This window comes from Theropithecus gelada, chromosome X (assembly GCF_003255815.1).
Source record: "Theropithecus gelada isolate Dixy chromosome X, Tgel_1.0, whole genome shotgun sequence".
NCBI lineage: Eukaryota > Metazoa > Chordata > Mammalia > Primates > Cercopithecidae > Theropithecus > Theropithecus gelada.
In genome coordinates, this window is record NC_037689.1 from 89524826 (window position 1) to 89540335 (window position 15510).

Consider the following 15510-nt stretch of genomic DNA (forward strand, 5'->3'; position numbering starts at 1 on the left):
TGGTACCATTGTGCATGCTCACCTGCAATGTATGAGTGACTCTGTTTCTCTGTATCTTTGCCAGCATTTGGTACTGTCACCATTTTTTATTTTGGCCTTTCTGATAGGTTATAGCGATATTGTGTTATGGTCTTAATTCGCATTTCCCAAATGGCTAATGACATTGAAGAAATTTTCATGTATTTACCATCTGTATAACCTCTTCAGTGAAATGTTTCTTCATATCTTTGACAATTATTTAAATTGTGTTAAGTTTTTACTGTTGAACTTTGAGGGTTCTTAATATATTTTAGATACTAGTCTTTTGTTGAATATGTAGTTTTCAAATATTTTTTCCTAGTGTATAGCTTGTCTCTTCATCTTCTTTCACATAGAAAAAATTTTCAATTTTGATAAAGTCCATTTTATCAGCTTTTCCTTTTATGGATTATGCTTTTGGTGTCAAATTAAGAATCCTTTGCTTAGTCCAAGATCCAAAAGGTTTTCTCCTTTTTTTTTTTCTAAAAGTTTTATAGGTTTACATTTTACATTTAAATCCATCATCCATTTTGAGTTAATTGTTGCATAAGATGTGAGGTCTTTCGAGTAAAAATTTTTTTTCCTAACAGATATTCACTTTCTCCACCATCATTTGTTGAAAAGATCTTCCTTTCACCTTTGTGGAAAAAAAAAGAAAAAGAAAAAAATAGTAAACCAGTTTGGCATATATGTGTGAGTCTATGTCTGGGTCCTGTATTCTGTTCCATTGATCCATATGTCTATTCCACCACCAATACTACACAGCCTTGATTACTGTAGCTGTCTAATAAATGTTGACATCAGGTAGAATGATTTATTCCACTTTATTCTCTTTCAAAATTGTTTTTAGCTATTTCAGTTCCCTTGCCTTTCTATATAAATTTTAGAACTATCTTGTCTGTGTCTACCAAAAATATTTCTGGATTTTGATATCAGTTGCCATTAAACCTGTATGTCAATTTGGAGATAATTGACATTTTGTCCCAGTGTTTATCATTAGGCTCCTGCCTTGTTCTTTATGCCCCAATTTGCTGTCCAGGTCACCAGGTCCTCTAAAATGAAGACCTGCTTTTCTCTCACTGGACAATCTGTCTACCTTCCTCCATTACTTCCATCTTAGAGACTACCTGAAGTCTGGTAGCTGAAACCCCTGTTTCTATGGACACACCATCTTGGAACCAACTGCCCACTGGGACTTTCAAAACATGGACTGCCTTGGAGCCTTCCTTGTTCTGCATCTTCTACCTGTTGGGATGCCCCTACTAATTTACGTCATACTCCACTGACTCCCTGAACTGTGGCTTGCCACTTAATATACCGTAGTCCAGCTTTATACCCGGAGCCTGAGTCTTCTCTCCTCACTCACTAACTCCAATGTCATTATGTAGCAGCAGGGAGATGGGAGGAATGCCTGGCCTTAGATTCTGGCCCCTTTTAGCTTGACCTGGCTTGCCACTGCTAATAAAGCTATACCAGGCCACATCTTGAAACATGGAAGGCAGAGCATCTAGCTTGGGACTGGAGGACTAATAGACCAAAAAGCTGTCTTTGACAAGTAAAGGATAAGCATGTTTGTCTTGATAGCACTTGTTTTTTGTTGCATTTCTTTGATCTCTGGCCAAGCCTTGCTTACTTTGATCCTGTTTTTCTATCTTTAAAATAAGGACAGATTGGAATAAATCACTGTTTTTCAAATACTTTTTAAGCAACAGATCACTGTATTGAAAAATATCTTCCACAAAATCCCCAAATATGAAAATAATACCAATTAAGTTCTAGTTTAAAAAGGAGTAGGGGTGGCTTCCCTTCACTCTAATATCTTAGGGTTCTGCCAAACCCAGTTTGAAAACCATGGATATAGCTGTCTTCTGAGAGGCCTTTCCAGCTTTGATGCCCACTAACATTTATAGGGCTAAATAAGCTGAGGAAGTAACAGGGTCAAGAGGAGAAATGTTCAGTTAGCCTCTACTCAAAATGTGATGGCTTAGAGGAGTGTGCTCTAGCAACCAGCATGCCTCTGCTTGCCATAGGAAAATTGATTCAAGGTTTCTAATGGTGCCTGCCACAGATCTAGTTCTGAAAACACCTGTCTGGGAAACCCTCTCAGATTATCCCTGGTAGAGTTTCTTAATCCCTCTTACATTATCCCAGAGTTTACTATTCACTCCTCCATTATAACACAGCTCACATTGTATTGTCATTACTTATTTACTGGCCCATCTCCAAATAAGCTATGAGCATCCTCAAAGCAGGAACTGTTCTTATTTCTCTGGATCTCCAGCCCCTAGGACAGCAGGCAAAGGGCATGTCTTCTCAAAAGAAGACATACAAACAGCAAACAAGCATATGAAGAAATTTTCAACATCAGAAATAATTGGAGAAATGCAAATTAAAACTACTCTGAGATACTATCTTACATCAGTCAAGATGACTTTTAATAAAAAGTCAAAAAACAACAGATGTTAGAAAAAAGGGAATGGTTGTACACTGTTGATGAGAATGTAAATTAGTTCAACCTGTATGGAAAACAGTATGGATATATCTCGAAGAACTAAAAACAGAACTACCATTCAACCAAGCAGTCCCACTATTGGGTATCTATCCAAAGGAAAAGAAGTCATTATAACAAAAAAGATCCCTGTACTCGTATGTTTATTGCAGCACTATTTACAACAGCAAAGTCATGGAACCAACCTAAGTGTCTACCAACAGCTGATTGGATAAAGAAAATGTGGTTTATATGCACCATGGAATACTATGTAGCCATAAAAAGAACAAAATCATGTTCTTTGCAGCAACATGGATGGAGTTGGAGGCCATTATTGAAACCAGCTTTGTGAACATTGTGACAGTGAGGAAAATCTGACATATGAAAACTCTAACAGTGAAAGAAATCTGACCTAACTGCCAACTCCATCTTGCTTCTAACCTCCAAGTTGCCCTTGCCCATGCCTGGGCATATGCCAAGCTAACTGTGGGAGGAATTTAGTTTGTAGTTTAGCAAACAAAGATGGGAACAGCCCCTTCCCAAAACAAATCCCCTTCTTGCTTGGGGATCAGGCCTCTTTTGTAAAACTAACAAAGTAGCCACAAGATAAGAAATAATGGCTCAGGATTCATGCAGCCAGTGGTCACAAGATTGCTAGCCTCCCCAGTTGCTCCTATAGATAACATCACTATTGTAAAACCTCGGATTGGTGTCTGAGGTATTTTTCAGACCCTGCATTCTGATGGACCAGCTGGGCCACCCAGACAAGTAAACTGGCTCATCTGGTCGTGTGCCCCTACTCCCAGGAACTGACTCAGTGCAAGAAAACAAGCTTTGACTCCCTGTGAGTTCATCCTTAATCCAGCCAAACAGCATTCCCCATTCCCTAGCCCTCTGCCCACCAAACTGTTCTTAAAAATCCCTAACCTCTAAATTTTTACAGAGGCTGATTTGAGTAATAATAAACTCCTGTCCTCTTGTTTAGCTGGCTTTGCATTTATTGAACTCTTTTTCTATTGCTAAAACCTTCTGTTCTTAATGCATTGCCTTTTCTGGGCAGTGATCAAGATGAAACCATTGGGTGATTACATTATCCTAAGTGACAGGAGTAGAAAATAGAATATCACATGTTCTCACTTGAGTGGAAGCTAAACAAAGGGTATACATGGACATAAAGGTGGAGAAAATAGACTCTGGAGACTCAAAAACCATGGAGGATGGGAGGGAGGTGCAGGTTGAAAAATTACCTACTGGGTACAATGTCCAATATTTTGGTGATGGGTATTCTAGAAGCTCAACTTCCACCATTATGCATACAATATCCATGTAACAAACAAGCACATATACCCCCTGAATCTAAAATTTCAACAAAGAAAACAAGGAGGGTACTAATAAACATGTTGAAGTGAAATGTTGGGTCAGGAAGAAATTCCTTAAATTCCTTTGTTTCTTCAATTACTCTTTTTCCCTCAAGAAACCCAAAATCATTCAAATTATTCCCCAAAAAGCTTATCTAAATTTTTAGAAGACAAAACTTTTTTAACTTAAATGTTTGAATAGTATTCAGTAGAGCCGCATGTTGTTTTTTGATCCAGTTTATGATGTAAGTTGAGATATATTTTTATGTACTAACATATACTATATATGATTTATCTTATTAATTGGAAGAGTAGATTATGTAATCAGTGTATATAGTAAATTTATGATCATTCTATAGGACTGGGAACATGATTTTCCTATTTTTAAATAATGTCAGATGTTTAAATTTGTTATATCCTCAATTTTATGACAGATTGGCCATATCTATGATGCATTTATTTGGTATTTTCATTTCCAAGTAGATAAGCACAATCCTTTTCAAGTCTTGTGATTTAGAGGATAATGGGAACCTGTCTGGTAGGGTAGCTAGGCTGCCAATGATGGAAAACAAGGAGGTAACAAGAAAGTTTATTGAAGAATATCCATCTTAATAATAGCAGACACTTTTATAGTATTTATTATGCTGTTTTAGCCAGTTACATATATTAATTTAATTACAACCCTAAGAGTTAGTCACAATTACTATCATTTCCATTTTCCATATGACAAGACCAAAACCCATAGAGGGGAAGTTATTTGCCCTTGAGTCAGTTAGCTAAAAACAGTAGAGACCAGAGGTGAACTCAGGCAGCCTGACTGAAGAGTCTGGGTACCTCACCACTATGCCTACTGCCACCTGTGCTAGGAAAGGAAGCACTATCTGGGAAGTCAAGCTGGGAAATTATATGTGATATATGCAAGGGGATTTTGAAGGCCCAGGAGAGAACATCTGCCTTCCCACTCCTCTCCCAATCCATTTACTTGCAGATGCCAGATGTTTCATTCATAGGCATAAGGTTTGTTCTATTGTTTACAATGCAACCAACCCGTGGGTGGGGTAATACTAAGATTTATGAGTTATTTTTACTTTCCCAGTCTGTTTCATTTTTATTTTTATGAGTGTCACTTTTCATTGTACATTTTTATACAGTTGAATCTGTCCATCTTTTCCTTGGGGTTGCATATCTGTCATTGTGGCTTTACAAGTTATCATCCCTCTAAAGCCTCTACTATAATTGAAACCATTTTTGCCCCAGACTCAGGGGAAATAATGGCTACAACCTTCACATCAAATGCTGCCCTGTCCATTTTGAGATCTTTAAATGAAGCCTGTATCATTATCTTCTCAAGCTTAAATCAAGACAACTTATTTGTAGTTTTTCATGGTCCTCTCCTGTTTCTATTCACTGAATTATCTCCAAATTTGGGTTCTCAAAATGACTCTGAGAATTAGGGGAAGTGATGAGAAGGATGAGGGATATTGACCTGTACTGAATGCCCATTATATTTCAGTCAACGTGCTAGGTGCTTTCTCATACCTTATCTATTTTCATTTAATCATTAAACAGCTCTATGAGGGGGACAAGGGCCCTGTGAATAGTTCTAAAGTACCCCAGCCTGGGAAAGATGTGCAGGGAACCTGGTAAGACTCAGTCCTTTGGGAAACTCAATCCCATACTTAGTTCTGGTGATATAAAGGAGGCTGTTAGAAATGGAAGGTCATTGGAGCTAGACAGTCAGTTTTGGTCACTCTCAAAGAGGTGGGAATTGAAGAAGGGGGAGGGTGTGGATGAAAGTTTACTAAGAAAATGCAGTAGATGTACACTAGACTGCTTTTATAATAGGATTTTTTACACTAGGGTTTTTCAGACTTGGAAAGGGAAAAAGTGGGACTCCCCTACTCCCACTGCCAGATCTTTGTTCCCTGAAATTTGCATTTGGGGGATCTAGGTCAGTGACATTGGGTAGGTGAGAAAGAATACAGGAGTGAAAGTTCAATGACATAAAGCCATCAAAAACAGCAAGAATCTCAGCTGAAACATTGCCTGAGAACACCTAGCACAGTCTATGTAGGCAGATACAAATTCTAGCTAATCATCCACAAGTCCCATCTCCTAGGGGAATCTTCAAAGTTAAGGCTTCAAACACACCCCTCAACACCCTAGCTGAAGGGCTGAAGTGATGGAGAACATGAAAATTTTCTGAGAGAGTGTGAAGAATGAGATTACCTATCTCAGCTCCTAATTCCCTAACCTAGGGAGGTCAATTACCATTTCTGTTCTTCAGTTTTTCCATATACCACATGAGTGCCTTCCAGCCCTAACATCGTATGGTTCTCTTCCAGTCTTTCCTGTCTCCGTGAATGGCACTGACCTTATTACTGAAGCCAAAAATCCAGGAGTCATTTTAGATGCCTTATCTCTCCCTCCATACCTCTTCATCCCATCCATGAGCTAATCATATCACTTCTGTGCCCAATAATATGTTTACAATCAGTCCATTTTTCTTCGTATCTATTATTACTACTGTAATTCAAGCCACCATCATTTCTTTCCTGGACAACTGTAATAGTTTTCCCACTGGTTTTCCTACTTCCACTTTTGCCCCAATAAAATCTGTTCTCACAGCAGTCAGTGATGTTTAAAAACTAGATCATGTTGCTCCCCTGCTTAAAACCCTCAATATCTGCCTATTGTAATTAGAATAAAATCCAAACTCATCACCATAGTTTACAATACCCTGTTTTTAGAATAAAAGTTCCATGACATAAACTGTCTCCTCAGTCTACTTCTGTTCCCCTTAATCAGCCAGAGCCCTACCTACTTTTTTTTCATAGGCTAAGCATTTTCTGACTCAGGACCGTTGCACTGGCTATTCCTTCTGCCTGGAGTACTCTTCCTCCAGATCATTGTATGGCGAACTCCTTACGTTTCCACTACAATGTCATCTCTGAACAGCAGGCTTCCCTGAACATCCTAACTAAAACATTCCCCCTCCTGCCACTATTCTCTCCTATTATCCTCAATTAGTGTTTCATGGGCTTATCTCCCCCTAATATTATTATGTTTATTTCTTTTTCTTTTCTGTCATTATTGTCTGGCTCCTCGTACTAGAATGTAAACTTCCTGAGAACTGGGATCCTGGGTAACTAATAGAACACAGTAAGTGAGAGCATGGCTTCTGGAGGCAGACTCTCTAAATTTGAATCTCAATTCTGCCACTTACTAGCTGTGTTACTCTGGGCAAGTTACTTTACTTCTCTGTGCCTCAACTTCCTCTTCTGTAAAATAAGGATGATAATAATATATATTTCCTGTGAAATTTTTGCAAGGATTAAACTAACTTAATACCTGCAAAGCACTATATATCCCTGGAACCTAGGAGAGTGCCTGGCATGTAGTAAGTGTTCAGTAAATATTTGTTAGCTGTTTGCATGAATTAATCCTCGATGCCTCCTGCTATTTCCCTCCCTTCCTCTCCCTCCCTGCCTAATTTTGTTCAGGAAGCTTTTCCCTGACTCCTTGCTCACTTCTCAGGACTAAGTTGGTTCTCCCCTTATGTGTGTGCTCACAGAACCTAGACTTATTTCAAGCCCTGATTGCTAGGTATAGCTATATATGTATGCATGATCTTTGTAATAGCTGGTCTCTCACTAAATGGTAAGCTTGGTAAGGGCAAGGCCCATGTCTGTCATATCTGCTATGAAATCTTCACTGAAACCTTGATGGTTCTTGACACATCATAAGTATACAATAAACATTTTTGGGCTGAAAACTTTTGGCTCATTTTTTTTCTCTTAGAAATGCTGATTAAGAAATATAATGAGAAATTTAATAAGTAATTTGCACTACTTTTTGAAAGGCAATTTGGGACCAAGGATGTTGTTGCATCTCTGCCTCCTCTTAGTTCAGTTCACTGTTGAAGTACAAAGAAAGATCTGTGAATTCAATATTCTGGCCTCCATTTTTAAAGTCTTGATCTATTCCCTGAAAGTATGATCATGTTAACAAGAGACTGACTGACTTCCTTTTTGCTAATTTCTTGCATTTTAATGGTATTAACCCCAACATACCCTGCCTGACTTACTTGTTTCTTAGCAATAAGAATAATGTTGGCCCTGATAAAACTAAGAATTTTTTTTTATTTCTACCCCCTCAAATCAATCAGTTCTTCTAATAAAATCATGCATTAGAACTCACTGCTAGCCCATATCTTAAATATTGTTTCAGACATTGCAAACTTCTGATCAATTGAGAGCTACTGAATACTTACTATGGAAAAGCCACCACCTTGGCTTGCAGATACTGTTTTAAGTGCTGCTTCAGAAGAAGGGGCAGAAGGCTATGGTTTCCTTCTCTTCCCCATACTTTCTCTACAACATTTTCCTTCCTTTCATTGCTAGCCTGGATTCTTAAAGCTCAGCAAGGAACAGGTGAAACATCTGTTCTCAAAGAGGTCAAGGAGCCAAAAGCAAACCAACAGAAGCTAAGAGGCATATTACTCTTTCTGTATTTGGACATTTTAATTGTTACAAATAGCACAAGCCTTCTTCCAAGCTCCAGGTTTTCCCACAGCCTCTTCTGTTAGATTAACTGTTATCTTCCTTTAATGTCCATAGATTGGAAGCATGGGACATGCTTGGCCCTCTGCAGACACCCTATATTGGAGTGTACCTTCTGGCTGAAAAGTAACAGAGGCATTCAGGCCCCATGGTAGCAGTAGCAGCTTCATACAGGCCGCGTGGGGCCATAGGAAGAGCACAGGCCCTTGAGTCAGGAGTCTTGGTTCTGTTTCAGCCAAGTTGGGTGACGTCGGACAAGTCCTTTGCCTCTCTTGGTCTCAGTTTCCTCATCTACAAACTAGGATTTCTGTGAGGCTTGAAAGACAAGATAGTTCCCAAATTATTACCAAATCAGACTCTAAACCCATTAACATATTTAATTGAAACAGATACATAGCCACATCCAGACTTTTACCAGACATGTGAACATAGTCAGTGGTAAGGATTCTTTGGTTGAAGGGGATAGTGGAAAAAGAAAGAGACATTAGATTTAAAATCTCAAAGACGGTACATAAATTGCTTCCCACACATCCCTTACAAACCCTCCACTTCTCCCCAAGCCAGCATTAACGCATTATAAACCACTTTATATTTGACATAGATACGTACACTCAGGACCCCATTTTAGTTTTGGTTGCTGTATTTTTTTTTTCCAGACATGCTATCTTCATTAATCTGCAAGTAACTTGGTCCAAAGTGGGCACAGGCTCTAGCTTCATAACTTATTGTGTGGCCTTGGCAAAACAACTTTCCCTATCTGAGTCAGTTTTCTTCCTTCTAAAAGGGGATGAATCTACTTGCCCCCTTCATATTGGTTGTGAGGATAAAATGATAGGTTGTACATATCAGACTCAGCACAGTAGCCAGTATATGCTAGGCACTTACACAGGCTTGTCATTTACCTCCTCCCCTTGTGAGACAGAGCTGGGGCCAGTTCTTGGCTCTGGATCCACAGGGTTTGTGACTAACCAACTCAGTGTTCTTTAAATACCAACTAGTGGCTCTACAAGGTAGCAACCTTCAAGATGATAGGAAAATGTAGACACTAGGGAGAATTTTATGGTTAAGAAAGTTATTACATCTTTGATCCAAAGAAGAGAAGGGCTTTAATTTCTTCCCTGGAGAATGCTTAAAATAACTGTGGACATCGAGAATGACATGAGATTCATGTTCCACAAACTTCTCAAGCTCCTACAATATACCAAGCCCTGTATTCAGCATGATCATGGGAATGATCTCATAGAGGCCTCACAACAAGCCTCTGAGGTGGGCTCACTAGGTACATTTTTCAGATGAGGAAACTGAAGCTCAGTAAAAGAAAGGACAAACTCAGGGAGAGTTCTGACTCACCTTTAGTTGGGAGTGAGTCACCATCTTCCTTTTGTCCGAAGTCCAGCTCTCTAGGCCTATTTGTGCACTCTGAGTAACTGCCTCTTACCTGGTCTCATGTCCTCTAATCATTCTCTACTTTGCTTCCAGAGTCTCTCCCTAAAATATTCCTCCAACCTTATCACTACCGTGCGTTGAAACATACAATAATTAAACATTATTTGGTGCAGAGTAAGCACTTAAAAAATGCTTATTAGGGTCAGGCGTGGTGGTTCATGCCTGTAATCCCAGCACTTTGGGAGGCTGAGGCGGGTGGATCACTTGAGCTCAGGAGTTCAAGACCTGTCTGGCCAACATGATGAAATTCCATCTCTACTAAGAAACACAAAAATTGTCTGGGCATGGTGGATGGGCACCTGTAATCCCAGCTATTTGGGAGACTGAGGCCAGAGAATTGCTTGAACCCAGGAGAAGGAGGTTGTAGGGGGCTGAGATCTGTGCCACTACACTCCAGCTTGGGCGACAGAGTGAGACTGTCAAATAAATAAATAAATAAATAAATTTAAAAGTTTATTAGATAAATGTCTGCCTATAGGATTAAGTCCAAACCCTTTAGTCTGACATTTAACATATTTCATAGTCTGGCTCCTACCTGCTTTTTCTAAATACTACATCTCCCATTTCTTTTTTCCACCTCTACACCTCATATAAGAACCCTATATTTCAGGCTCAGAAACCACTCATCCTTTCCTTTCTCTCTCTATTGTATCCTCACCTGGAAAGCCTATTCTCCTCTATGGTCTGACAAATCGTTAGTCACTCTTGAGACCTATTTACATCTTCTCTGCACAGGTTACACCTTATCTATTCCTGTATTTTGTTTGACACCACACTGTACTGTAATTAATAGGTAAATTTTCAGCCTCTTCTGTTCCTCAAAGGCAAGGATTTGCTTTTATTTATCTGCCTCGCCCAGTGACTCCTACAGTACTTCTTCCATTGACTGACAAAGTCCGAGCTTAAGTAATTGTTGAACGGGTAGCTGGAAGTAACAAGGTTCTCCTCCCCACTCTCCTTTCCCCCAGCTTTTGCAGCATCTTCCTCCTCCCATCCTCCTCTTCCCCACCCCCGCCCCACCCTAATTTGAATGCCAAAGTTACTGGTCCCCAGGCAGCAGCTAGCACTTTCAACATCTCCGAAGCTACTTTCCCTGCAGGCTTTGTTTCCATCCCCAGGGCATAATTAGCAACTACTGCTAATCTTTTGCGGGTGAGTGGGTGCAAGGACCCCCGAAGGGGAACGAATGGGTACGTCTCTCATCTCTCCAACGGCCTTCAGGAGTTTTTTTTTTCCCCATTTTCCCACACACGGGCCAGATGAATATCCCCATTCCTTTGCACTCTTCACAACCTTTGACATAATTATCTATAACAAATTGATTTAAAGTGCGGCTGCAGGAAGGGAAACAGGCATGTCTCGCTTGGCCTTCTGGGAGTTGTAGTCTTACAGGCCCCCGGGCTGCCTGGCTGGCCCTGAAGCTGTGGACTACAGCTCCCAGGCCTCTCCAAGCCCCTACCGCACAGGCTCAGAGCCCCAAGCCCGGAGGAGGTGGCTACATTGTGTCTATTGTATCCTTTGGCTGGTGTATTTGTACATCTCTCGGGACGTGAAATTGACAGTGAAAAGTATGGCAGATGAGCAAGAAATCATGTGCAAATTGGAAAGCATTAAAGAGATCAGGTAAGTGGCACGTTGTCCCCCTCAACCCCCCGCCCCCCTCCAACCAACCCTTCCTTGCAGGAGAGGGCTAATTATCTATTGTTGGGCTGCTTGTCTGGGGAGCTGGAAAGGGGCCCATTCACCACAGACTTGCAGGAGAGGTGAGGATGGGAGGGGCGCTGAGGAGAGTTGAGAGAGAGAGAGAGAGACCTCTTGCCAGATGTGGCTGAGAAAGCAAAGAGGAAGAAACACAGGGCTGGTCCCAAGACAGTTTTATTTTTCGAGGTGGGGGTCAGGACTCTGCATTCATGGTCACGTTTTTAAAAAGTACTTGTGTGCCCCAAGGTGTCTTTGGCTCCTTGCTCTTTAGGAGTCGAGATTTTTTTCCAGTCTCTTGTTCAACTTGAGAACCTGGAGTTTGGGAAAGGCTTTTGAGAGCCAAGTTTAGCGCATCAGGGCTGGTGGCTGCTGCCAGGGGCTGCCAAGTGGGGGTTGCAGAAGAATCTCAGCGGGCGGAGCTGGGAGAATGGCGCGCGCTCGTTTTCCTTTCACTCACTCGCCACTTTCTTCCTTCCTATCCCGCGCTTGGGAGGGGGATGGGAGCAATGGGGATTGGGGACGCGGTCGCTGCGCTGATGGTGGAATCGCGACAGCTGCTCTGAGGAGCTGGAGGTGACAGGCAGGCTGGCAAAATGGGAGTTGCCGAAGTGGAGTCCGCCACCCGGTTGCTTCTGGAGCAGCTTTTGGCAAAGCGATGATATTGTCCTTGCTCAGAACACAATAGCGCCGGGCTGTGTGGGCTGGCACAAGGTCTGTCTTCACCTCCCCTTCTCAGCGTGAGCCCCTGCTTTGGCTTTTGCTCTCACTCTGAGAGTGGCCTGGATCAAGCTGTCTCCCTGGAGTGTTTTCTGAGAACCCAAGGTGGAAGATGTCAAGTGTGTCTCTTTAAGAAATAAGACTTTGGGCATGAGATTTAACCCTTAGAGTGCTGGATGAGACCTACACGTGGTGATTAGTGGTGGTAGGTAAAACACCTTGGTTTCTTCTTCCTCTTGGGGGGTTGCATCTCTCTTTCTACAGGAGAGGTAAAGGAAGGGAACTATCATTTATTGAGCCCCATCCCGCCCCTGTGTGCCAGGCCCTTTGACCTAATTTTGCTCATTCAGCAAGAGTCCTGTGAGCTTCCTACTCCTCCTTTACAGCTGGGGAAATAGAGGACCAGAGAATTTGAGTGATTTTCCCACAGCCACCCAGCTTGAAAGTGCCACATTTTGTTGGTCTGCCTGCAAAGGTATTCCTTTTCCCACTATGTCCTAGGCAAAGTCTGGAAAGGAGAAAGGAATATGTTGCAATTTTTTTTTTTTTTTTTGCAAAAGCATCAGAAGTTAGCTAGAAAATGTGACACCTTGGTACAGTAGAAAGCCAGCTGTCATAATAACAATGCAGCTAGTCAGAAGCTTAGGCTTGCAAATGGAGAGCCTAGACTTCCACTCTCACCAAGCTTCAAAGGAACCACCACCCCATGCCCAGAAAAGGACCAGTTGTGAGCAAGGACTTTAATCCCCAGTGAAAATAGACCTTTCCCAGTGAAGACCACATGGAGAACCATAACTTCTACCCTTACCAGTGGTAACTAGGAGTTTCTACCTCAACCAGCTAGGATGGAATCAGCACAGGCCCAGAGAAAAGGCCAAACTTGCACCTCTAACCAGCAGTAACAAACAGCCCCTCCCCAATCTGGATGTCAAGAGACAGTGGAGAAACTGGACTTCTGCCGTCCCTCTTCCATCCAGGAGAGTGTTAGAGAACTGCTAAAACAAAAGATTTAAATAAGATCCAGAGTATCCAACTTTTAATCAAAAAATCACTTTCCATACTAAGATATCCACTTGAATGAGAAAAGAAAATAAACAGATGCCAGTACTGAGATGACACCCATGTTAGAATTATCTGATAAGGATCTTAAAGCACCTGTCATAAAAACATTTCAGTGAGCAGTTACAATACACTTGAAACAAGTGATAATGTAGAAAATCTCAGAAAATAAATAGAAAGTCTCAACAAAGAAATATAAAACATAAAGAAGAACAAAATGACATTTTTAGAACTGAAAAATACAGTAACATAAAAACCCCAAAAAAACCCAATGGATAGGTTCAACAGTAAGGTGGAGAAGACAGAGGGAAAAAAATAGCTTACAAATATAAAACAGTAGAAATCACTGTGGAACTATAACAAAAGCTTTCACATTTATGCCAACAGATTCCCCGGAGAAAGAGGGCAGGATTGGAAAACTATCAGGAAAAATAATGACTAAAAACTTGCCAAATTTGCAAAAGACATAAACATTTAGATTCAAGAAGAGGAGCAAACACCAACATAATCAACACAAAGAAATACACTCCAGGACACATTGTAATCAACCTCTGAAAAATGAAAGAAAAAGGAAACTTCTTCAAAGCAGCTGAAGAGAAACAATTCTACAAAGGAAAAAAAACTTTAGAATGACAGATTTATCATCAGAAACTGATGATGCCCTAGCATTTTTTAAATGCTGAAGGAAAAGAAGTGACAACCCAGAAATCTATGTCCAATAATAATATCCTTCAGTACTGAATGGATAATCAAGACATTCTCCAATGAAGAGATACTAAGGAAATTTAGATATACCCTAAAAAAAGATGATAGTAAGCTCTGAAAACAGAAAAGAAACAATAAACAGTAAGCAAAAACATGGTTAATACAGCAGACTTTCTCTTTCCTCTTGAAATTTCTTATGTTTGATAATTGAAGCTAAATTTATAATGTTATCTAATGTGGTCTCAGCATATGTAGAGGAAATATTTAACACATTTATATTGTAAACTGGGGAATGTAAAGAGATGTAAAGGGGAGGACATGCTTCTACACTTCATTCAAGCATGTAAAGTGGTGAAGTCAGAAGATTATTAAATAAGTTATGTATATATAATATATTACTGAGAGAAAACACTGAAAATGCTATACAAAGAAATGTACTCAAAACATTATAAATAAATCAATATGAATTTTTTAAAAATGCTCGTCACCCACAGGAAGGCAGGGCAAAGAAAATGGAGAAACTAAAATTACAGAGAACAGAAAACAAAAAATAAAAAGGCAGACATAGCCTTAATGTATCAATAATTATGTTCACAACAAATGGTCTAAATACCATGCAAACATTAATCAAAATAAAGCAGGAATGGCCATTTTAATATCAAATAATACAGACTTAAGAGCAAAGAAAATTCCTAGGGACAGAGATGGATATTACTTAATGAAAAATAAATGTGTGTGTTCCAAAAGGGACTTAAATTAACCTGCTTTTGACAATTTTACAGTAATATACAAAGGTTAAGCCACTTGGTTTAAGAATTTAAAGTGGAGAAAGTACTATAAACATATACTTCACGTTCACATATGGACAGGTAAACATGTATGGGAGGTAGAAAGAAGGAAGGAGCAAAGAGTCAAACTGAAGAAAGGAACTAACATTTGTCAAGCACCTTTTAATTTCAAAGCTCCTGGCTCATTTACTCTTTAGTCTTCCCAAAGAAAATCTGGGATAGGAATTATTACCCCCATTTTATGGATAAGGACATTGAGGATCAGATAGGTTAGGCAACCTTCCCATGGTTACACAGCTAGGAAAGAAAAAATAATATATCCTCCTATTCACATGGCATATGCATTTCAATGTTATTAACTGCCCTTACAAATGCTAATTATCTGATTAACCATTATTCATATTCACTGTGAATATGACCTATATGACCTATATGAAATGCCTCATCTTCTCCAAAACCTTCTCAAGTTCCCCAGTTAAAATGAATTGCAATACCCCTACCACAGTCTCCACAGGGAGATTTATTATAGCACTCAAGTTATCCCATCTAATGATGCAATTTTGAATTGATACGTATCTTCCTTTCTTCCTTCCTTCCTAACTGCTCTAATCCTAAATCTCCTGAAGTATAAGCATGGCAGCATATTTCTGTTAAAAAAAAAATAATGT

At 40.1% G+C, this 15510-nt stretch overlaps 1 protein-coding gene across 4 annotated transcripts in view; it reads left to right on the forward strand.

Moving 5' to 3' along the window:
- ZC4H2 (zinc finger C4H2-type containing) overlaps nucleotides 1-15510 on the forward strand; it is a 123827-nt gene that overhangs the window by 45374 nt on the left and 62943 nt on the right. For 2 of the 4 annotated variants that reach the window (XM_025373058.1, XM_025373061.1), the window contains exon 1: nucleotides 11322-11495. The exons of the other annotated variants lie outside the window; for them this stretch is intronic. In XM_025373058.1, coding sequence (XP_025228843.1) covers nucleotides 11443-11495 — 53 coding nt within the window. In that variant the 5' untranslated portion in view covers nucleotides 11322-11442. Of the gene's footprint in view, nucleotides 1-11321; nucleotides 11496-15510 lie in introns of those variants that run through there. 4 annotated transcript variants of the gene reach the window in all.